Below are 22,875 nucleotides of genomic sequence, written 5' to 3' on the forward strand. Positions count from 1 at the left end.
TTTACCCTATTTATATTTACTATTTACATCTATTTACCTTGGAGGCTGCCATATGTTTTTCTACAGTAGCCCAGACTGGACAAACTAAACACCTTTTGAGTTTTAATCCCAACTGAAGGCTGCCACAGGTTCTCCTTCATGCTTTGGAGGTGAGGTGAGCGTTAATCAGCTGCAACATGCAACTTCATGTTACATTAAAACTTAACCAGCACCTCCTCTGTAGCTGTAGTTCCCCCATTGGACCTGGATGCTCTCAGAGTTTAGTGAAACATTAACAGCCTTTTATTGAATTTGTCTTCACACTCCGACAGCCACAACCACAACATCACACAAAAGCCTTTTGTCTTATTGTATCTAAAGCTGAAAGTGTGTCAGCTAAACTTCTACAGAGGACTGATTTTGTCTTGTTATTGTGCTCAGACGAACTAGTAAGCTGTACCCTGCAATAAAAGAACAATGCTGTGTATTACTCTATCGTCTGCACGGATCATCAGTGGGTGGGAATACCGTTGAGTTGTCGTCTCAGAAGCCAGACACGAGAAGCTGCTTTTGTCCAACTCTGTCTGATATCAACGAGCCATTGTTTTAAAAAAATAATTATATAGAATATTGAAATCGGTGACAGTTTTTTATTATCGGCTTATGTGCTTCTGCAGGCGTTGCCACGGTGAGGGTTGTGCGGTGCAGGGAAGAATCGTGCATCCATCCATTATCTATACCACTTATCCTTTAAGGGTCTCGGGGGGGGGGGGAGTAGTAGGAGTCAGTCCCAGCTGACATTGGGCTGGAGGTGGGTGGAACATCCTGGACCAGGTGCTTATCACAGGGCCGACATGGAGACATAACAACCACTCACACTCACTTTCAAACCTATGACATCAGTCTCAAACCTGGGATTTGAACTGGGAGCATCTTTGCCGTGAGGTGACAGCGCTAACCTCTGTACCACCGTGCCATAATTATCATAACGCTCAGTAAAAGCGCAGCACACACTGTACATACAAAGCAGTTTTGAATGAGCACTTAACATGTGTTACTTTGTTGTCCTCCTCACAGATTACAGCACTTTCCATCACTCCATGCAGATATGGTGTGATTTCCTTTCTCCGGGGCTATGACGCCACGGCGGCTGCTTCTTTTTGAAGTGCTCATTGTTGTACGTGTGTGTGGGTTTTTCCCTCTCCGCTTTAAATATAGTCGAGATGACAGGCGTAGCATTTACCTTGATGTTTTGCTGCGTTTGAACGGCTTGGCACGGGCGATGCCTGGGATTCACATGCGAGAGGAGGCGCTTATTTGAACAAGCGATTCTGCGAGGAAAAGAATCCCAGAACGACACGGCTGACACACACGCGGGCTCTGACTGGTTCCTCTCTGGGCGAGCGACGAGCAGGAGAGAGAGCGATTCAAATGTTTCAAGTCAAACCCAGAAACGGGACCTGTTCTTTTGCATCTTTTGAACGTCATCCATCGGGAAACATGGTGTCTCTCTCTTTCTGTCTCCCACCCTCACACAATGCATTTAAGACTTTCACCTCCCTGTCTAGTTTCTGCACCTTAAGCGATGTTGATAAAAGGGGGAGTTTAGACAGTGCCACCTTTGATATGTTATCCCAGTTTTGGTGCTATTTTGTGACTGGCGGGCAAAATCAAACCGGGACGTCCTAACGAACAACTCGACACGATGACGCCATCGCAACTCACACGCCTTCAAACCCAACTTTGGATTCAATCATCACAGCTTTTAAAAGATGAGAATGGAAATAGAAGACTTGAAAAGAAAACTAGGGTTGCAAAGGGGCGGAAAGTTAAGCTCGGGAATTTTGGGAATTAAAAAAAAAAAAAAGAATAAGCAAATTAAACGCTGAGCAATAAAAACATCATTCAAAACTCTATTTTAAAGATGTATGGAATGCAGCACACGCTGCACGTTGAGTTTCAACCCTCCACTGTGCATTCTTCCATCACATGCACAGATAACTCCCAGCATCCTTCACTCTACAGCAGGGCTATTGAGGCCTGCTGTAGTGTGCAGGACTAGTCAGGTAAGTTTCAATGATATTACTGGGGAAATATATATTAGCATGCTGATTGAGGATTGTTCATCTGTTCATCTAGCCTATTTCCATTCATTTATCCATCAATTATAAAATATGTTTACAGACGATTCCAATTGTTTGGCTAACTATTTATATCTCTGGCATTGCATTAGTGTTTTTTTACAAACTTTTTTCTCATCTTATTCTACAGAACAATGCCACGTGCACTATCTCATGTGTGGAGACATCTCACCTCATCCAATGTAGAGGGAAAGGCTGTGTACATTTGGAAATACTGTGCAAAGACCTATATTAAGAATGACACAACGATGCAGAAGCATATAGTCAAGTGCCCAAAGTTTCCTCAGGGCACAAATCAGCCTATGACAAAACAAAATGTTTATATTTATGTCTGTATATGACAAGGTAAATACAGTTAGTATAAATTACCTACATATATTCCTGTATATTCCCGTTAATTCCTGTTAATTCCCGTTAATTCCCATGGAAAGTTTCCATGTTTGAATATTCCCGCAATTTTGCAACCCTAAAGAAAATGCATAACCCCCCCAGATGAGGCTTTTCCTACCAAACACATCTTGTAATACCACTGGAGCAATAATAATAACAGCTGGTGGATCTGATTAAAAAGAAAAATATAGAAAAATAAAAAAAATGAACGCCCTAATGTGTTTTGTTTTGCACACGTTTCTCCTAAGCTAATCCTCCGACACCTTCCCAAGTGGAGCCGCGGCAACAGTCCTCGCTCAGATATCATTATGAATAATTTATCGCGCCCCGTTTCAAAGAGCCGAGCAGGAATCCCAACTATTTTTGGGTGTAATGCTGTAAAGCCTGAGCTCCGAAACTGCAGGTACATGCTGCAGCTGTTGGTTTTCTTGTAAACGGCATTAGCCTCTCGCTGATATCATTATGGTGTGATTGGTATGTGGACCAGTGGCTCAGTGGGCCTGAGATAAGCCTCCCAGTTCTCTCCACACTGCTTTTCCCCCCCTCTATTTGCTCAATCATATTACACACTCTGGTTTCTATTCGCCCAGGTGACGGTGTCCAGCTGCAGGTATAACCCACTCAGATGTGGTGCTGATGTCTATTTTTGCAAGAACCACCGACTGGCACCTGTGCACGTATATTCAGATTGCACTCCACTGCAGGGAGAGAAGTGTAAATAAACGTAAAAATTGTGCAGCCCTGCAGGTGCAAGCAAATATCTAATCTCGATAGCGTCTCTCCATCCCCTCTTTTCTTCCTCGACTCACATGCACTAGCGTCGCCGGATGTCTTTGCTCCTCCATCTCAGGCGCTGCACTTGATCCTGACATTTGTTTAACATTCCTCATCTCCCCCTTCCCCCCCCTTTTCCTCCCAGCAACACGGTGAAGTACCGCATACCTCCTTCTCTCTCGCTGTTTAAACACGCACCCAGCTTCTCCATCCTTTTTTTTTATTATTAGAAATGTGTCACGGAGGCAAACACCGGAGCAGCAGAGGAGAGAGGACAGATAAGCCCGGCAAGGCCCTGGCAGCGACTGTTCCAACACGTGTTAGCCCGGGGAAGTACTTACTGATAGGGACACGCAGGCGTATGACAGCATCTCTGAAACATCGCCCCGGTGACCACAAGAGTGACTTCAGTGTGCTCTTGAGTTTGACTGCTTGTGTGAGTCCTTTTTTTTTTTTATTTTGGGGTGAGTGAGAAGGAATCGATGCACGTCAAACCTCCCCGGTGTGATGTCCATTAGCACCGGCCTGGCTGGGGGATGTGACACGAGCTGTGAAGTCGTACTGTGTCGTGCGTAGAAGTGACCGCAACGTGTGAAGACGTGTCCATTTACCCAGAGTTCAAGTGCAGGAAAAAACCTCGGATGCCCAACTCAAGACTTTCCTTCAGAGAGCAGGTAGAGAGGGAGCGTCTCGGATGTTTTCTCTTTCACCTTCTTTTTCCTCCCCTCCTTGTTTTGGGATGAGGCCTGACAGGTGGTTGACCCACGGATTGTCCTGTAAATGTGGGAGAGGAGAAGGAGGAGGAGGAGGAGGAGGAGGAGGAGGAGGAGGAGAGAGAGAGAGACCTACTTTAGGGACTCACTCTGCTTTTGTGTACGAATGAACAGCTCCTCTCTTCCAGTTCATCAGACAACAGGACAGATATGATCCTATATGGTCGGTGTAGGGGGCTGATTTTCTGGGGATTAACTTCAGAACCACAGGCAGGCGATAGAAGTCTCCCATCATGCATCACTCCTGCATCCCTCCTGCATCCCTCCTGCATCCCTCCTGTATCCCTCCTGCATTAGTGCGACAACGCTCACTGCAGCCACTTCTTTTTTTTTTTGTGTATATTCAAACTGAATCCTGCGAGATTAAAAAAAATCTAATAAAGAATTTGCCTCTCGAACCACGGTTTTGCCGGAACCTTCTCCGGACCCTCTGGCAGGTCGAATGTGGAGTCTGAATAATTCCTGATAAATGAGTGTGTGCAAGTGAGCAGAAAGCATGACCTGGAGAGTGTCACTCCTCTCGTGGTCCACAACGATGAACGAGGGAGGATCAAAGTTTACTGCTCTGAATTTAGAGAGCATGAAAAAAATATCAGAATCCACTGTGTGTCCGTTCTGCAGCTGCATCGTGTGTTAGGTGTTGTATTAGAGAGGGTGGGGGTTTGAGGGGGGGTGTTGATGAGAAAACTGTTGAGTCAGTTGGAGTGTGTGCTGCTTCAGATCGGGTCCCTGCGGGGGGGTGGGGGGGGGGGGTGGTGGTGGCGTCCGACGCGGCCACGCACCCGGGCTGGACAGCGAGCTGGTTTTTGTTCTCCCCTTCACATTGCCAACTCCAGCTGTCACACAGAGGGACAATGGAGGAGAGGAGAGGAGAGGAGAAGAGGGAGAGGGGGGGTGTGCTCTCTGAATGGGAAAAAATAAACTGGAGAGCCCCCCCACCTCACCCACCCACCCACACCCACCTCCCCAGGACTCGTCATCTGCATTTGACAGGACCCCCGTTCTCCTCTCTCTTCACCGCCCCTTTTCTTTTTCTTTCTCCTTTTCTCACCCTGTGCTCTCAATAATCCCCCTTTCTCTTCCACCTCTCTCTCTCTCTCTCTCTCTCTCTCTCTCTCTCTCTCTCTCTCTCTCTCTCTCTCTCTCTCTCTCTCTCTCGCTCTCTCTCTCTCTCTCTCTCTCTCTCTCTCTCTCTCTCTCTCTCTCTCTCTCTCTCTCTCCCTGCTAACTGCAGCTGTTGCTCTCCATTGGATCTTTTTTCTCTCTTCTTCTCCCAGCCTGATTGCTAATTAGGATAACATTTTACTGAGTTTTATCTTTAAAACTTGTTAAACTTGCAATTTCGCCCCTTCTCCTCCTCCTCCTCCTCCTCCTCTTTTCCTTTTACTCCTGCACACCGTTCCAAAAAAAGGGAAACCAGAGAAAAGGCTCGAGCCAATTACACACAATTTACCCGAGCATTTTTTCCAAGACTGCGCCCAATCTCCTGTGCAGCATTCATATACTTTACAACTACTGTACTGTGTGGTGTGTAGCCTCTTATTATAGTGCTCACTTCAGCTTTGAATGCAGGAGCCTACTTTGAAGAATAGCACCCGGCCCATCTCCCTTATTCTGCTCACATAGCTGAATCCCTGGGAGAGGGAGCAGGAGGAAAAAGGAGAGCCTGAGAAAACAGCAATTCACACACCCCAACACAGAGACCCCTGGTAGCTCAACAAATGAGTGACTAGCCCTGTGCCCATTCATATCGCCCCTCAGCCCGCAAGCCTATTAGCCAGGCATCGCTCCTTGAACATTCACTGTCGACAACATGTGGAGGCATCGCCATGGCAACCAGTGCAATATGACATGTGCAATGGACGGGGACTCCTGAGCTGCTGAATATAAGGAGGGGCTCAGCCTTAACTAAACGATCTCTGCAAAAAACCACCCCCTCCAGCCCCGCTACCTCCCCATCTCTTTTCATTGGCACAGAGGCGCTGAAAGGACTCGGTAGTGGGGCTTCTGCACATTCTTCCGAAGCTCGGAGAATCAGGCGGGCATATCCCACATTCTTCTCCCCTTTTTTCTTATTCTCTCAGACTCTCTCGCTCCTCTTTTCTTTTTTTTTTTTTTTTTTTTGCTGCCTTCTTCATCTTGGTGTTGAAGCCGCGCTCTTTTGTTGGCGCACAGGAGCCGCACATACATGCAGAGGGAAGTTTTTTTTTTTTATCCGTGCGTGTGCGTGTGTGTGTGTGTGTGGAGGAGTGGACTGAGTGGGCGGCCGGGGGGATGCACAGAAGCTTCTTGGAGCTGCATGCGTCCGGGTGGCTCGTCAGTGGTTAACATGCTCTCTGGAATACAAGAGGCAGCAGCAGCAGCTCCATCCTTCCTTTACGCACCGTGCGCTCTGCTCCAAGACATGGATTCGGGTAATTATCTCCTTTGGCTCCAGGATCAAGTCCTGTTTCTATGCAAGTTTTTGTTTCTGTGCAAGTTTTTTAAAATCTGGTAAAAATGCGTGAGAAAGATCCTCCTAGAAAACTAGGGATCGTAGCGCCACGTTGAAAGCTCCGAAAAACGTCTTGCAGAAAAATGTCGGAAGCTGTTTGGATCTCCACGAGTTTGTGGGGTAAAATATGATTTATCGTTTAGGGAGAAATACGAATGCAAACATTTGGTTAATCTGAATATATACGATGGTCGATTTCTTTCAGTCCTGGATGGTGAGGCCAGTGGTTTTCTGTGCGCACATCTGGCTGCAGGGGACAAAGTTTGAGTGCAGGTTCATTCACCGGCAGCAGCTCCAGCTCATAAATCCTGAGAAGTGAGAGCTCGTAAATCTTCTCGTAATTTACACTATTTTAATCCTTCATTTAGTCAGAAAACACACCTTAATCTCTAATTTTAAATATGATATGCATCTTACTTCCATTCGGCTCAATCCATTTATTCCCCAAGATCTTGACTGTAATGGAAACGAACATTTCATGTTTCGGTTTTTATTGTTTTAATTTAAATGTTTTATTCTCTCCTTTTCTTGAATTAATAAAAAATATCAAGCATTTTTTTAGCTTGGAAATCTGGTCTAAATTATGAGATTAATAATTTCTACCTTTTATTGTGGTTTTTATTTCAACAATTTATCAAGCACACAATGAAACCAGGATTTTTTCCTGTTTATAAAATAAAAAATTATGCTTTTGTAATCTTGCAGCAGGGGCAAAATTACATAGATAGAATTGCATGGAAGCAAATTTAAGTGTGGCTCATTTTCTACTTCTCAGTTGTAGCTGGAACCTTTTTCTTTAAACCTTGGTTGGTGGAGGTTTGGCAGTTGAGTGTTTAGGAGGATTTTCCTCTTGTATTTTTTTTTTTCAACATAAAGGTATTGTGATGTGAGTGAAAGGATGAACAGCCGCCCCAACGACACCTCTCCGCCTGACCTTTCCTCTTCATCATTTAAATAATCCAGAGCAGCCGAAATCCATCTGCCCCTTGTCTCCCCCTCAGATTGGCTAATTCAACACACAGGGCAAAAATGAATAGACGAGAAAGGGAGGAGAAGGGGAGAGTGTGTTCGTGGCAGAGATTAATAACTTCAATGAGTCATGCACACATGAAAAACACAAATTTGTGTAACGTAACTTTGAGCATTCACTGGAGTTCAAAGAGTGATTTGATAAAAGGGGAGAAAATCTGATTCTCAAATCTGATTCTCAGATCTGATTCTAAAATTGTACGAAAAAAAATTCTCCCATAATTCTGCATCAGATTAAAATCACATTCAAGTAGAAATATTTGCCTAAACCCTCTTTTGATTATTTCTTTATTTTCGACATTCATTAATTCAAAAGCTGTTTTCCGTCTAAAATTGTTTAATTCAAGCTCAAAGTGTTTTTGAATGGAACATTCAGGCTTTTTTTAAAGACTAACTCCAATTATAGTTAAACGATATTAATACAGAAAATAGTAAATGAATGGACAGAAGCGAGCAGGGCCATGAATGTGATTCTCAGCCTCTCATCTCCTCCCTTTTTTCTGCCTCACTCTGTTTTTCCTCTGCTTCATTTCCAACACGATTACGGCCTTCAAACCCTCCTTTATGCTCTCAGTGCGTTTGAAGTCTGTTTGCTCCCTCGGTGGAAACGTTCTTATTAATTTCAAGGTGATTAGCTGACATTTTTTCGGATATTGTAGTAGTAGGCAACGTCTTTCATTGAGTTTGACTATGAAGATGTGGGGTTTTTTCCTGAATAAAGAGAAGATAGTATACGAACAGGCAGTAGCTTCAGTTTGTCAGTGCTGGAAATAGGTTAGAGCAGGTTTGAACCAATAGGTCTATAGGGGGCACTTTGGTTTCAGTCTTGAGCCGAGACACCGATGTGACATACTGTGTCTACAGGGCTGAAGTGTATTTCAGGCTCTATATTTTTAGTTTTTTCGTCATTGAAGCTGAGAGGGAAGATCCACATTCTCAACGAGTATTCTCGTAGATGAAACTCGTGTTGATTTATCGATATCTTCAATTAAAAAATGTCCTTTCTGCTGATGTTCATTTGATCCCTGAACAGCACAGATTATAATCGCTGGATCGAGTCCATCTCTCGCCTCCGTGCTGGCGTACGAGCCTCTTCAAACCTCTCAGTTGTTGTCTAACCTCTTAATGCCTGATTGAAACCGCATCCTCGAGCCTCCGCAATTGCAATCAACAGCAACCGTCATCAGGCCCAGCGCGGTAATCGAAAAGACCTGGGCACCCGGCACCACCGCTAAAACATTGGCAATTACCAACCGCAAGGTCAAACCGCGTCGTTCCTGGTCTGAGGTGAAGTGTCTTGTTTTGAAAGCGCTATAACAAGATGTAGGAATCCTTTCAGCTCTGCCCATTAAACACCTCAGGCTAAATGTCAGGGCGCCACCATTTTTTATTTATTTATTTATTTTTTCGAGTCGTGGATTTGATTCACTTCAACCATCAACCTTTCAATGTTGCGAGCAGACAATTAGGAGCCTGCTGAAGTATTTGCACACTGGTATTGATATTGGCCTTTTTGTAAATGAGCTGTTGGGATGTATGCACCGGATGGAGTTCGATCAAAACCTGCTAAGAATTGGCTTTTACACAAAATAAAGGATTATTTATTTCAAGTAATATGTGCTGGAACAATAGTATATACGTGTTTTTAAGTCTGTAGACCAAACTAACATGGCAGGATGACTCTGTCTTATGCAAGCAGTTAGCAGCAGATACATTTGAGGTGTCATTAATGTCCCTCTCCCAATTATTGCTGTTAATTATTGCTTGCAAAATGTTCTCTGGGGGTCCTGAGGGAATTTGTCATTACAGTAAATGCCCATAAGTGGACCAGTTATCAACAGCAGTTCTTTAACCTGCTGCACTGATAAAAAATCTCTCAGATGATATAACAGCACATTAGAAACAGCCTTGCACCTCCCCGTCTGAATTAACATGCAGCGTGGGTGTGAATATTTGAAAAGGTTTTTTTTTTTTTAATTCAACCGGTGGGTGATGCACGAAGGTCCAGTCCAGGGCCACTTGTGTCTCTGACGTCCTGGTGGCCATTAGCCGTGCGACTTGGGCCAGGGCCTAATCCGGCCTGGACTCAGGACCAGAGGAGCTCATTAAGCCCAAGCCTTTAGTATCCCAACCTCCTGTAGCTGCACAGTGCCAGCTCGCCCCATGCCAGCACTAAATGGGGTTGTAAATATCTATAGTGGGGAGCAGCGTGGCGACAGCACTGGACAAGGGCTGGTAACAAGGGTTGAATGAGTCTGAATGCACATTATAAGGCCAAGGTCAGAGCTGGCTAATGAGTGGGGCCGGTCAGACAGTGGTGGTGGTGGTGGTGGAGGTGGAGGTGGTGGTGGTAGGTTTGGGGGAAAGCAGCTTTCATTTCTTTCTCACTGCAAAGTCAAGACAAGCCTTCAGGTGAAAACTGATGCACTGCAGACCTGATACTGCGGCCGCTGTAAATCAAAAATGACTCCATCCATCAGGAAAGAGACAGAGGAGCATCTCTCACTGCCCTGACAGCATGTTGTCTCTCTCTCTCTCTCTCTCTCTCTCCCTGTTTGTCCTCCAGAGGGGCAGCCTGACCCAGATCCCCGTGGTGAAGGAGACCAGGGTGGAGTCGGGCCAGTTCCTGCTGCTCTCCGTCCTCTGCATGCTCTTCATCCTGGTGGCGCTGGCCGTGTCCGCCACCTTCTTCTGCGTGCGCCAGCGCTCGCACCTCCACATGAAGGAGAAGCTGGCCAGCCTGGGGACTGACACCAGCACTGATGCCACCGCAACCTATCAGGTGAGTCCAGCCCTCTCCGCTACGAGCCAATCACAGGCCGAGACACTTAGGCAGCTCTCTGCTATTGGCAGAGCTCACAGTGTGTTCGGATCCCATTGGTTTGCGAGAATACTTTTGTTAATGTGCACATGTTGGAGGGATTCTTCTATCTGCACTTGTGACAGTTTTTATGCTGTTGTCATGACAGTGATGTACCTTTCTTAATTTTTCAATATTTTAAATCAGAAATCACTTTTTGTGTTTATTCAAATCATTTATTTCTTCTTTTCTTCTTTATATCTTGGTATTTTGACTTATTGCTTCACAAGATATTCACTGCATCCAATTATTCATTGCTCACCCGTGCCTGTGAAGAGAGCTTGTGTGTGTGTGTGTGTGTGTGTGTGTGTGTGTGTGTGTGTGTGTGTGTGTGTTTGTGTGTGTGTGTGTGTGTGTGTGTGTGTGTGTGTGTGTGTGTGTGTGTGTGTCTGAGAAAGAGAATGAGAGAGAAAGAGGGAGAGGGAGAGGGGGGGGCAGGACGCCGCTGTGACCTATTCCCACTCTTCCTCCAGGGCCACGGGCAGCCTGGGCTGTATTGATTTTCAGCGTTGGGGCTCAGCTGTGCCCAGCGTGGCACATTTATCTGCATGTCGCGTTAACATTTTCAATATTTAATCAGGTTTTCACAGCGCTGCTCCCCATCAAAAGCTGGCATAACAGCTTCATAACAGTGGCCATATAAAGAGAAGCAAAAATAAGCAAAAAGAAATGCTTTTTTCACCTCTAGGATATAACTTAATGTCCATGAGCATTTTTATTATTTATATTCTGTTTAAAAGGTGTATTCTCGTTGTGCTCTGGAGCATTTTTAGCTTCTGTGTGGCACCTGTTCTTTCTCTTGAGGGAAGGGATGACTGCTCTGTCACGTGGGTGTGTTCCCTGACAGATACAGTTGTTTTAGGAGCAGCTGGAAGTGGGATTCTGTTAGTGAGCAGACACTGTTTCCTCTTAGCCTGTTTTCATTCTTATTAAGGGTCTGGAAAGAGGGGGGGGGGGGATTGGAGACAGGAGAAACTGTAACCCCACGACCTCTGCTCCTGTCTGGGCTCCATGTGTCTCTTCCTCTGGTGCTAACCGCGTCTCCCGCCCGCTTCTGGGACTGTTTCTCGGCTCCAGTCCAGCACGCCGCTACTCGGAGATGTCGAGAAGTGGGATGAATTATGAGGTGGACCCGGATATCGCCCCGAGGGCAAGGCCCAGGGCGCCACTTCATGGCTCTAATCATTAAAGTCCATCGGCGGTAAAGCTGAACCAAGACCAGGGCTTAGAGAGGCCTGTGCTCCGGAGGGAAATATCACTGTGATAGATCATGAGATAGCGTCTGCTTTCACAGGGCGTTTTCTCTGGCCTGCTCTGCCCTCGCTGTTATTAATTGAGTATGGAGATGAATTCGGTGGAGATGAGTGGCTTTGCCTCCCAAATACAAACCCAATGGGGTAATACAGATTGTGAATTTAACGTAAAGATACAGAGAGCGACCACACCCTGTGGAGGGGAAGAGGTAAAGTGTGAATAATGGCTTTCTTTGCTTAGATTTTTTTTACTTTTTCTTTTATTGTGTATAGTCTAGAGTAGATAAAGCCTCGTCCTCATATTTCTGACGCCTTCCCTCTGCACTGAGACATGGTGGGAGAAAAGCTGAGTCATTGGGAAAAGTGTCATCTTCAGCACTGGCTCTTTTAGCATATTTCAGACACCTGGATATATCAATCAAAGTAGAAAATCATACTTTACAATTGTGCTAGTGCATTTATTTTATCTCCTTTGCCTCTGCGTGGTTATATACATCCATATTGGAAATCCTATTTGATTGATGGATAGATTCTCCTGTTGTGCTTATATCTTTGGTCCAAATGCATCCAAGTTATTTCCCCCTCAAGTTGGAGTGGGTAGTGATTTCATGCAGGATTTTTTTTTCACCATTCTCAAACACTGAGGACAGTCGCTGTGCAGCAGCAGCAGCCAGGTGGGACTCACTGAATGTATTCTATAAATTGTGCAGAGCTCCTCATCCATGTATATTTTGACATAATTAGTATAAGCTCCATAATCCACGAGGATAAGCCATTAATCTACAGACAAGTGAGGAAAGATCAAGTCCGCCTAGATACAGGATTTCAGAGGGTGCATTTACAGAACTCAGCCCCTAAGAGCAGGGATAAGCACGCAACGTACATAACACTATTGTTAGGCGCATTAAAAGAGGATAAATACACAAAAACTGCAAAGAAAAGGAATCACCCATTTTGATGATCCAGTGCTTCACCATCTTCTCCTCTGATCCGTGCAGGAGCTGTGTCGCCAGCGGATGGCGATCCGGACGTCAGAGCGCGGCGAGCGGCCGGAGACCGTGCGCCACTCGCGGCTCAACAGCGTCTCGTCCCAGTTCAGCGACGGACCCGCGGCGAGCCCTTCGACCCGCAGCAGCACCTCCTCCTGGTGCGAGGAGCCGGTGCCGTCCAACATGGACATCTCCACTGGTCACATGATACTGGTAAGGAGCTGGGTTTGACAGCAGGAAGTTGGTCCAGGGTTTGTTTTTAGGCCTTCTGTGTGGTTCTGAGCATCTGATTGGTTTTAATGAAACAACCACAGCATCTAATCGTGGTGCGTTCAGTGTAGTTTGGGATTTTTGTAAGACCTACACTAGATCTGGCTTGTGTATGAAATCATTGAACCATAGCAACGATTCCCAAGCAGGTTCACTTGAACCCAGAGAGGTTCTTCTGCACTTCTGGGCAAAATGGACTAAAGAGTTGCTAAACTAATGAGTAAAAAATAGATTAGGTTTTAGAATTTTAAAGTATATAGTCAGCTTCACTGTCCTTAAATCACATGTTTCAGTTGAGTTATGTTAAAAAGAAACTGGATACTTCTAACCAGTAGAAATAGCCTAAAAATAATGATAAAAAGGTCTATATAGTTTGCTGAAATAGACAAACAGTGGAGATAGAACATTGAAATCAGTTGAAACGCAATAGGAATGTATCACTGGTTGATGTTTGTGCTTTTCCAAGTGTTTTTCTAAAATATAATTGTCGTCTTTAAGCAACATCCAGTCGAAAATGTATTCAAATCACCACATTTAGGTGGTGAGTGATCTACCGAATCCGGTTTTTCAGCTCACATTATAGTTTACTCTTTTTGAATATGCTCGACTCCATGCCGAAAACCAACAGCTTGATTTCTCTCTGTTTATCTGTTTGGATGTGTCTCTCTCTCATCCCTCTCTCACCTCATTCCCTTCAGAACCCTGTTATCTTTGTCGGGGTTTTTCCCCCCCCTCCATCACTCTTCCTGTGGTTTTTCCTCCCTCTTGCTTTATCTTGGCTCTGTTGTCTTCATTTTTTTCTTCCTCCCAACTTTTTCCTCCCTCTACTGTGTCATTGTCTCTCTTTATCATTCCGTCCTGCCTCCCCCCCCCCTCTGTCATTTTCCTCCTTTACCCCCCTCCATCTCTCTCTCATACTGCTGCAGCAAAAGAAATAAGGCAGACTTTGTTTTTTTGCCTGATGAGAGCTGCTCAAAAGTGAAATGTCATTACCCGTCTTATTGTCATTTGGATGTTTTAGAAATTTCTCGAGGTGTTTTTTTTGTCTTTTTTTTCGAGTAGGGGGGGGGGGGGTGTTTGGGTTGCCAACACGTCCGCACACCCACAATGGATTGTTTTAATTTTGCACAACTTTGCAGCTTCATTCATTCGAGACAAGCTTGATAAAAGAGATGGATAGATGCCTCGCAGTGTTTCCATTAATGGAGAGAGCATTCATCACACTGCAAGTCGAGCTTTTATATTGGGAGGCTATAATGAATGAGGGTGAATCTGAGTAATGCCTTGTATTGGTGGTAATAGATGGGTTTTGTTGCACTCGTCAAGGCCTGTTTGTAGAGACCCTTTTGAAAACAGCGACAATAGAAGAGCATTTAGCCTTGCAATAACAAAAGAGACACTGTGCATCATTTCTAGGAGCTTTTATTATTAGCCCCAATTTCTTCACAGCAGCACCGGTGCAGGCATTATAACGTAGAAAGGTAAAACACACAGGGACCTCTGCTTCTCTTTCATGCTGTGATTGACATGCCGAGGTCCTATAGGGGGTTCTTCCTTAAAATTCCACCGACATCTCCCATGAAACCATGTGTGAGATTGCCTTGTTATCACTGATCTCAGACCTATACTTTCCCATCTCTGCTCTGCTCTGCTCTCATCTCCCCTCTTGCACTTTGGAGCACACACCGTGTGGAGAGGGATGATGAATACCCGGCTTTCCAAAGCACACACGCTGTGGGTCCTTCTTTTCCGTGGCCTGATCACACCCCGACACACAAGCACACACGCACGTACAACCACGATGCTACAGTGCCGTGAGGGTAAATGAGCCAGGATGTTGCGCCCCACTGTGCAGACCACCTTAAGACTCAAAAAACTCTTGCGTAATGACTTGCAACTCCAGAAGTGAAATGTGATGCCTCTGTCTGCTGAGTCATCTGCTGAGTTTTCACAGTTTTAACACACCTCTGCTGTCTTGCATTCTCTACCTTCTTCGATCTGAGCCTTTATCAGCAGCAGCGTGATACTGAAACCAGGCAACCATTTCCCACTAAATGATTTCAAACATTTACCACATGTAACATAGTGGTGGGGGAAAAAAATCGATTCTGTTCAGTATCGCGATATTTTGCGCCCGCGATTATATCCATACTGTAGCACAAAGTATTGCAATATTTAAAAAAAAAAAAAAAATTATATTTTTTTACAATTATATATGTAACAGCCCCTGGCTGGCAAAGCATGACGAGGAGAGTTTCAGAGTTTAAAAAATACCTAGTGTGTCTGAGGAAAGGATGTTCTCCACTGCAGGAGATATAGTAACGGCCCAGAGGAGCACTTTAACATCTGAGCATGTTGACCAACTCCTTTTTCTGAACAAAAATGCCAATATTATCTCATAATCTCAATTTGATTGAAGCTCTAGGTTACTCTTATTTATATGATTGAGCTCAGTGTTCATGTAAGAGGTCTCCTATTCAGAAAATAATCACAAAGGTCCTGTGTCCTGAATGTTCAAGGACAAAGTTTTGGCACTACCCTTTCTTAGTTTTTGCACTTCAGTTAATGTGTAGAAGACAATGTTGTTCACAGAATTAAATGTGACATTAGAAGTGAGTTGAGCAGTCTTATTTTCCTCATTTTTTGTAATGCTTTTGAATAATATTGGGGACATGAATCTCAATAAATCGCAGAATCGAATCGCAATACTTGCAGTATCGCAATATATCGCAATACTATTGAATCGTCACATTTTTGCCAATTCCCACCCCTAATGTAACATGGAAGCATGTGTTTGCACGTGGGTGTATTTAAGTCTGCTGCTGCAGCACTGGGTCCTTTCAGCACCATGGACAGCACTTCACAGAAACTACACTTTTCCTCACAAACCCGACGAGACGTTTCTAAGCTTGTTCCCCTGCTGAGCAGAAACAGGGTCAAACTGCTGATTCCATCACTGCTCCGGTCGTGTTTCCTTGCTTTAATCACCCTTTCCTCTTAAAAAGAAAAGAGAAATCAATAATTATGTAGCTCCAGGGCTCTTTTTCATTAAGTTGAGTAGTTATTGGTCTTGTTCTTTTTGAAATGATGAATTATTTGCTCAAAAAAGAAAATAGACTCAGGCAAAGGAAGAAAATAGCCACTGACTCATGCAATATGTTCTGCCCTCGGTGACTCTTACCGGCAATTTTAAGTTCAGTTGAGCACGTAAACCCAATTTTCTGTTCCATTTAATACAAAACAAAGTGTGCTTTTCATTTAGCTATTATTAATCACACAAAAACATGTATATTAATAGGTTGGGTTTTTTTTAAACTCTCACGGCTGTTTATCAAATCATAAAGCTCCCTGTACAAACTGTTAGCACTATTGTTCATTTTAATTTGACAGCGGAGCCTGACGGTAATAAGTTACCTGTTGTGTCTGGCTCCCCTGGTTCTCCCTTCCTCCTGATTCCACCCATCACCCTCTGCAGCCGAGGAGACTGCTTAGGAAGGATTAGACATTGTTTCCCTGACACCCAGGCCTCCCATCCCAACCCTCTGATTGGCAGACATAATCCCCCCATTCACTAAACCTTCGTTACCCTGTCTCTGGAATATGCCATGGTCCGCTGCCTCCCCCTAGAATCGGGAGGGCTTGATAAGGGCCTGCTGGCTGCATCGCATTAAGCTGCAAAAAAAATAAAAAAGAATCTGGAATGCAATCGATTGAGAGCGTTGTTTGAATTGGACGGGATGCAATTCAGAGTGGATGTATCAAGCACATGGAGATGTAATATTTTTTGGGGAGGTGGAACGCTGTCAGGCTGCCGAGCAGAGAGCACTTGTACCGGGTGACGAGATCAGAGCGGTGACAGGCTCTGTCAAGTGGCCATAATGGCGTGCTGTCATTTCCCTGGGACGACAGCATTGTGCATTTGCGTAGTCGCCCGACATTAGAATTGACATTAACTAGATTCCATTTCATAATTGTGTTCTTTTTTTCTTAGCATGCCTCAAATAAAAGTACAAAGCTGCTGTGGTTCAAAGTGTAACAGCGGAAATCTTCCGTCGTGTTTAAGAATAACTTCTTCATGTCATTAACGGGTTGAGATGGAACACCTCGTGCTGTTATTATGCAGCCGCATTAATCACTGGAGTTGTTTTTTTTCCTGAGCCCTGTGAGGCTTTTAAGACCTGAGTGGCACCTTTGGTACCACATCCAACAATAAACTTTGATTTCCATTGTCTGCAGGATTTGTAATGTTCTTATAAGCCACCTAATATCCCCGGCATGCATTGAGGAGATGTCTGAATACATGAGCCATCAAAGGGTAATTGCCTATTATATGTCGGACAGGCTTATTTGTGATTGTCATCTTGGTGGTAATTGTATACATTCTGCGAGGACTTGGATTTCTGTTTTTGACAGACAGGAGTGAGTGTGTCGGATGTAACAATGGAGCGTCACCTCTGCTCAGTCGACGCACGCCGCCTTTAATATGGAATAAAAACCGCTGAACATCTGGGTATCACTTTCATTGTATTAGCCAGCTGATCCCTGACATCAGTTTATGAGTCTGTAATCTTCAGCCTCACACAATAGCGGACTAAACCATTTAACCCTGTCGGGAGGGGGAGCCATGATACAGGAGAGAAAGGGAAACGTGGCGCAACACACAAAAAAAAAGGAAAAGGAGAATCCTCTTGCCAGATATACAGCCTCTAAGCTCCATAAGACTTGCCCTGTTTTGGGAGAATACACACACACACACACACAAACACACACACACCAGGCCTCTACCCCTCCCCCTTCTCTTTTTCCATCTTTGTCTCTAGCGAATTCAATTTTGTCTTCTCCAAGCGAGGGCTTAAATGCAGACAATCTTATCAGTGGCTGTGCAAGCAGTGAGGGACGTGATTGAAACACCCCTGAAGTATTTCCAATGCAGACAAACCTTTCAGGAGTCTTAATTGTGCGTGATTTATTTTTTTCTTTCTCTCCCGCTTCCCCGCCTCCCTGGGTCAAACACATGTGCACAAACACACAAAGACGCACAACATCAGCGCACCTTCCTCACCTCGAGCTCCAGCAGCCTCCTCCTCTTCCTCCTCCTCCTCCTCCAGCCGGGTGCTATGCTGTACAGCCGCCTAAGACAATAACGCACCATGACACCTGATCTCAGCTCTAAAGGACGGGTGCTGTTGTCAGGGATTTAGTGGTTCGCTCCAGTTTATTTATTGGTTGAGAAAACACAATGACAAAGAAATAACAACCCGCTTGCAGCCGGCTCTGATAAAGCACGAGTGAATTATCTCAGGTTTTCTCGTTCCATTAATCAAAAGTTTGACGTAAATTGAGTTTCCCCATCAATTGCTTTTGACTTGTCCTTTTGAAATGGCGGCTAAGTTGCTCCCTGTCGTCCTCTAGTCCTACATGGAGGACCACTTGAAGAACAAGAACCGTCTGGAGCGCGAGTGGGAGGCGCTGTGCTCCTACCAGGCGGAGCCCAGCAGCTGCAGCGCGGGACTCGGGGAGCAGAACTCCAAGAGGAACCGCTCCGACGCCGTGGTCGTATGTGAGTGCACGCATCCCCACGTCAGTCCAGTTTGTTGTTTTCATTCGCAAGGCTGGAGCGATTCTGCGCCATCACTGCTGCTGATGTGTTTCTGAACAGATGCTTCAAAGAGTTACACAAAACCAGTGTGTAAACAAGCCTGAACGCTCATGTTTCCATAATGAGATAATGAATTGGGAAGTAGAACATGTTTCCCAACAAATCACAAGTTGTAACTTCCTGAGAACCAGTAGAGAATCTTGTCATTGTGAAGAGGACTTGTTTCTTCATCTCCCTCAAAGCAAATCAACTTGTTTTGAGACTTGAAATGAAATCGCTGGCAGATGGCGAGCGGCTCAGTTACCGTCAGTCAAACCTAATCAAACCACGCCCATGGCTTTTCATTCTTTATCTCTCATATGATATCAAAAAATGAAAAAGCACTCAGTAGAGAGCGCACCTCCGCCAAGGCTCAACAGTCCACTCAAATTCATTCAAGCTGCATCAAATTGCTCACACTTACAGATATCAGCTCTCAAAATGGGCCTGAATTGTTCCCTGGGAAATTTGCCTAAATGTGATATTTGCAGTTTTAAATAAAGAGAAAAATGTAATTCCTAGATTCGCCCCACTGATCCAGATCGGTATTAAAATAGGGTTCATTTTTGTTTAAATCTGATCAGTAGTAATAGTTATATAAAGACCTACCTTTATTAAAAACTCAGATTGCTGATTATCTAGGGAAATACTTGAGATTTAAAGGTTTCATTTCCTTTAACTTGGGACCAAAGCGACAGGAAATAGATTCCATGAAGCTTTCAAATGTTTCACTTCGAGAAAAGTTGATTTGATTCTCCCAACTTTCAAGATGAAAGATTTATCATTATTCCACATTCCTTATTGAAGGTGAAGCGATTTCGGGACTTCAGAGCGTGTGTATGATGAAAGTCCGGTGAAATTGCCGTCCCTGCAGCCAGCTACCGTTTCCTATTCTGATGCTGCTCAAAATTCTGTTGTTGTTGTGCAGGGAGGGGAAAACAGAAACAGTGGAAATGTGTGTGGATGAATTATGCATCTCCATTACAGATGATCATTCCAGGATCACCTTGAAAGCGGAGAACAACCACGGCAACTCAGATTACATCAATGCCAGTCCAATCGTGAGTATTGTTTATTCATTACAGCGCTACATCGTGGCTAATGTCTCACGTCCCTGAAGCTTTTTTCTGTCCCAGGAACACCTGTTGTGGTCGGATCTGACTTTGAGATAAAAGACGTTTCAGAGGATTTGACATCAATCCGACAGCGTTTATCTCAACTTTGTTCTCGTGACTCTGTGGATTCACGTCCCCTCATCGAGTCACGCTGCTGTTTTCGCTGCTTTCAAAATGGCTGCTCCCCGAGACGCCCTTTTAATCTGCACTGAAAAAGAATTATACATTATTTTTGACTAAACAAATCCTGAACAAACCCCAGAAAGACCTCAGAGTAGGAGAGGGCTGCACTTTTTGTTATTTTTTAGCATTTCCTCCCTCCAAAAAATATTGCCAGTCATGATTTCCCTGCGGCTGCTGGAAGGGGATTCTATCAAAGGGGGGGAACAGGAAACTATGCATTTCAAATACAGTGCCAAAAATTTCCCAAGAAGATAGATGGGAACACACACAGCTGCACTAAAAGCCCATTACTCTTCAGAGGCAAACAATGGCGACTCTTAGATGCTCAATTTATTCCTCCATCTCCTCTAATGGCATATTCATAGAGCTTTTTGAGCTTTTTTTAAACAGTGCAGTGGCGACATTTGGCATCTCATAGAATAATATGATAATGAAGTTAATCAATCAGGGGAAGAAGTGAGGGGGGGAAAAAAATCTGATAAGTGCGTTAGAAAACTGGTGCAAAGTAAAGTTATCCCAGAGAGTTTGGTGCAGTTTAAAAGAAAAGGGGGAAGGTGGAGACGGGTGAAGGGATGGCGGATGCAGTGGTGTGCGGATGAAAGGGCAGTAATTACACCACAAAAGAAACCCCTGGGTGAGGCCAGCGAGACTGTGATAATTATGTCTGTCAATGCGGCCTCTTCTTCCTCATTAGCTCCAGGGGCAGCGGGCTACGAGTAAATAATCTGTCGCCTCTCTTCCGGGGATCCAGGGTCAGAGAGGCAAAGACGACGTGTGGGTGATCTGAGCTCAGGGTGCAAACACATACACACACGGAAAGGCCTCGGATAAATGTTACTGCTTGACCACAAAGTGATGCAAGCGCTCCCACATGTAGGCTAGGGCGTCATTAGCGCGAGGGCTGGTTTGCAGGAATGTGCGCCGACACAAAATGTGGTCAGAGCCTGGTTTCTCTCTTTCCTTTTCTGCTCCCTTTCTCTTTTTCTTTTACAAATTCATACACCGGGAGGCTTTTTGTCCTTCTCCCACCTGTTCTCCGTGCTTTTGTTTCCAAACTATCTGGGATGAGCTGAAGCCGGCGTTTAGCTCCCGAGCTCTCTCTCTCTCTCTCTCTCTCTCTCTCTCTCTCTCTCTCTCTCTCTCTCTCTCTCTCTCTCTCTTATATAAACACAGGATCAAGGCGCTGCAGCGTGTTCAAAGCCGCGACGCTTCTGCAGGAACAGATATTTCGCCGGGGAGCTATTTTAGTACAAGCTATTTTACCTCAAACCAAAGAGCACTTCTTTGTCTTTCTTGTTGCACTCTCCCTTCTTCCCGCGGTGGCGAGGGGGGGACGGCAGGAAACGCAGGACTACTCTTTCATGCTCGCGCTTTAGTATTCATCCAGGGATGTGAGCGCACAGCTACAGTATGTCTGTGTCCTTGAGATTGGCAGAAACGGAGTGGCGGCGGCGCTAGCATTCGGCACCAGCCTTTCATTTCTGCGTGTTTTTTTTTTTAAACTCGCATAAAGAATTTCTGCCCCGGAAAGATGAAGAGAGCATTGAACAACTCGCTGAAGGCTAATTGAAGTCCAACACTGGGTAATGAACAGTGTTTCGTGTCTTTTGTGAGAGGTTTTCAACAGAGTAGGCAGTCAGACTTTCCCTGTTCAGCCAGCTTTTGTGTAGGTGTACTGAAAGAGCATTTACAGTCACTCAGGCGTCACCTCTGCCCCCCCCACACACACACACACACCTTCTAATAATCATAACGTTAGACCTGCAAACACCCAGAATGAACACAAACACCCTGTCTTACATCTAGACGCCTAATTCAAGTCATATTTATAAAGAAGCATGAAAAACAAGTTCATAAAGAAACGGAAAGCCGTTAATTATCAGCCTATAATTTCTTGAGATCTCTCCTTCGCTAAATGACTCAGTGTTGGAGTCATTACACGAGGGAGAGAGGTCATGACACTCAACGGAAGGTAAATATGCAAAGAAATTAATCATTTGGAATGGAATTTTGCCTAAGATCTTTTATAGGTCTACCAAAAATAACAGTAAATGAAATCCTTCACCAACACAGACACATGAGCATTTGTATGTATCGGGTTTCATTGCAAATATACCTCTACTATGCTTTGTTCTCACACAAACACACAATTACACAATTTCTCTCAACATCTTTCCACCGGTGCCTCTCGCACTCGAGGGTGTGCATAAAGAAATCACTCAATAAAACGTCATCATTGATTCTGGAGGGGGAAGGGGGCGACCTCAGCCAACACCTACTCAATCAAGTCCCAATCACATCCCTCAAATCAAAGCCGCCCCCCCCCCCCCCCGGTCCTGTGTCATTATGTCCCACCTCAACGCGCAGCTCCCTCATGTCAACCGCCTCCAGGCTTTCAGGTCCCGCCACAATATCATGTATCTTGTAGGAACATGTCAATGCTCTAAGAAAAATTGAGATTTGAAGCCATTTCTTGAGGTCTATATTTGTCTGGAGATGTGGTGGAGAAGTCGGGGCACAGCAGCTGAACGAATGATGAGATGAAGTATCGGAAAGTAGAGTCATGAAGTGGTTATTTTGAAAATTCACAGGGTCGGACGCTGCTGCTGCTTTAACCAGAGTCCAAGGTCCTTTTTCTTTGCCTTTTTTTTAATGCAAAACATAACGTTTATAGAGTCTTTAACATTTTACTACAAAAACAAGATATAAAACCTCGTCCTTCAAATGTGTGTTCGGCACTGAATGTCTGCTCAGCGTGACATTCACAGCAGCCCGAGTTTCCAGTTTATTGCATTTTTTTTAAAAAGCTGCATCTTGAGGACAGAAGGGAACGAGAGGAAAGTTGGGAAGAGAGGCCGAATCAATCACAGGAGGGATGATGGAGAATGAGATGCAGCGGAAAGGAAAGAAGGAGGAAATGTTTCCCTTCAAACGATGCTGATGTTCTGTTTGTTCCTCCGTCCATATGGAGGCTTTGATGCAAGTCC

The 22,875-nt window shown here is 44.7% G+C and overlaps 1 protein-coding gene across 1 annotated transcript in view; it reads left to right on the forward strand.

Annotated features, from left to right (window-relative positions):
• Positions 1-22,875, forward strand: part of ptprn2 (protein tyrosine phosphatase receptor type N2) — a 127,022-nt gene that overhangs the window by 93,204 nt on the left and 10,943 nt on the right. The window contains exons 18-21 of the mRNA XM_061094287.1: positions 10,147-10,362; positions 12,692-12,895; positions 18,365-18,512; positions 19,578-19,651. Of these exons, the coding sequence (XP_060950270.1) occupies positions 10,147-10,362; positions 12,692-12,895; positions 18,365-18,512; positions 19,578-19,651 (642 nt within the window). The remainder of the gene's footprint in view (positions 1-10,146; positions 10,363-12,691; positions 12,896-18,364; positions 18,513-19,577; positions 19,652-22,875) is intronic.

The sequence above is a fragment of the Limanda limanda genome, chromosome 20, assembly GCF_963576545.1.
Source record: "Limanda limanda chromosome 20, fLimLim1.1, whole genome shotgun sequence".
NCBI classification, from domain to species: domain Eukaryota; kingdom Metazoa; phylum Chordata; class Actinopteri; order Pleuronectiformes; family Pleuronectidae; genus Limanda; species Limanda limanda.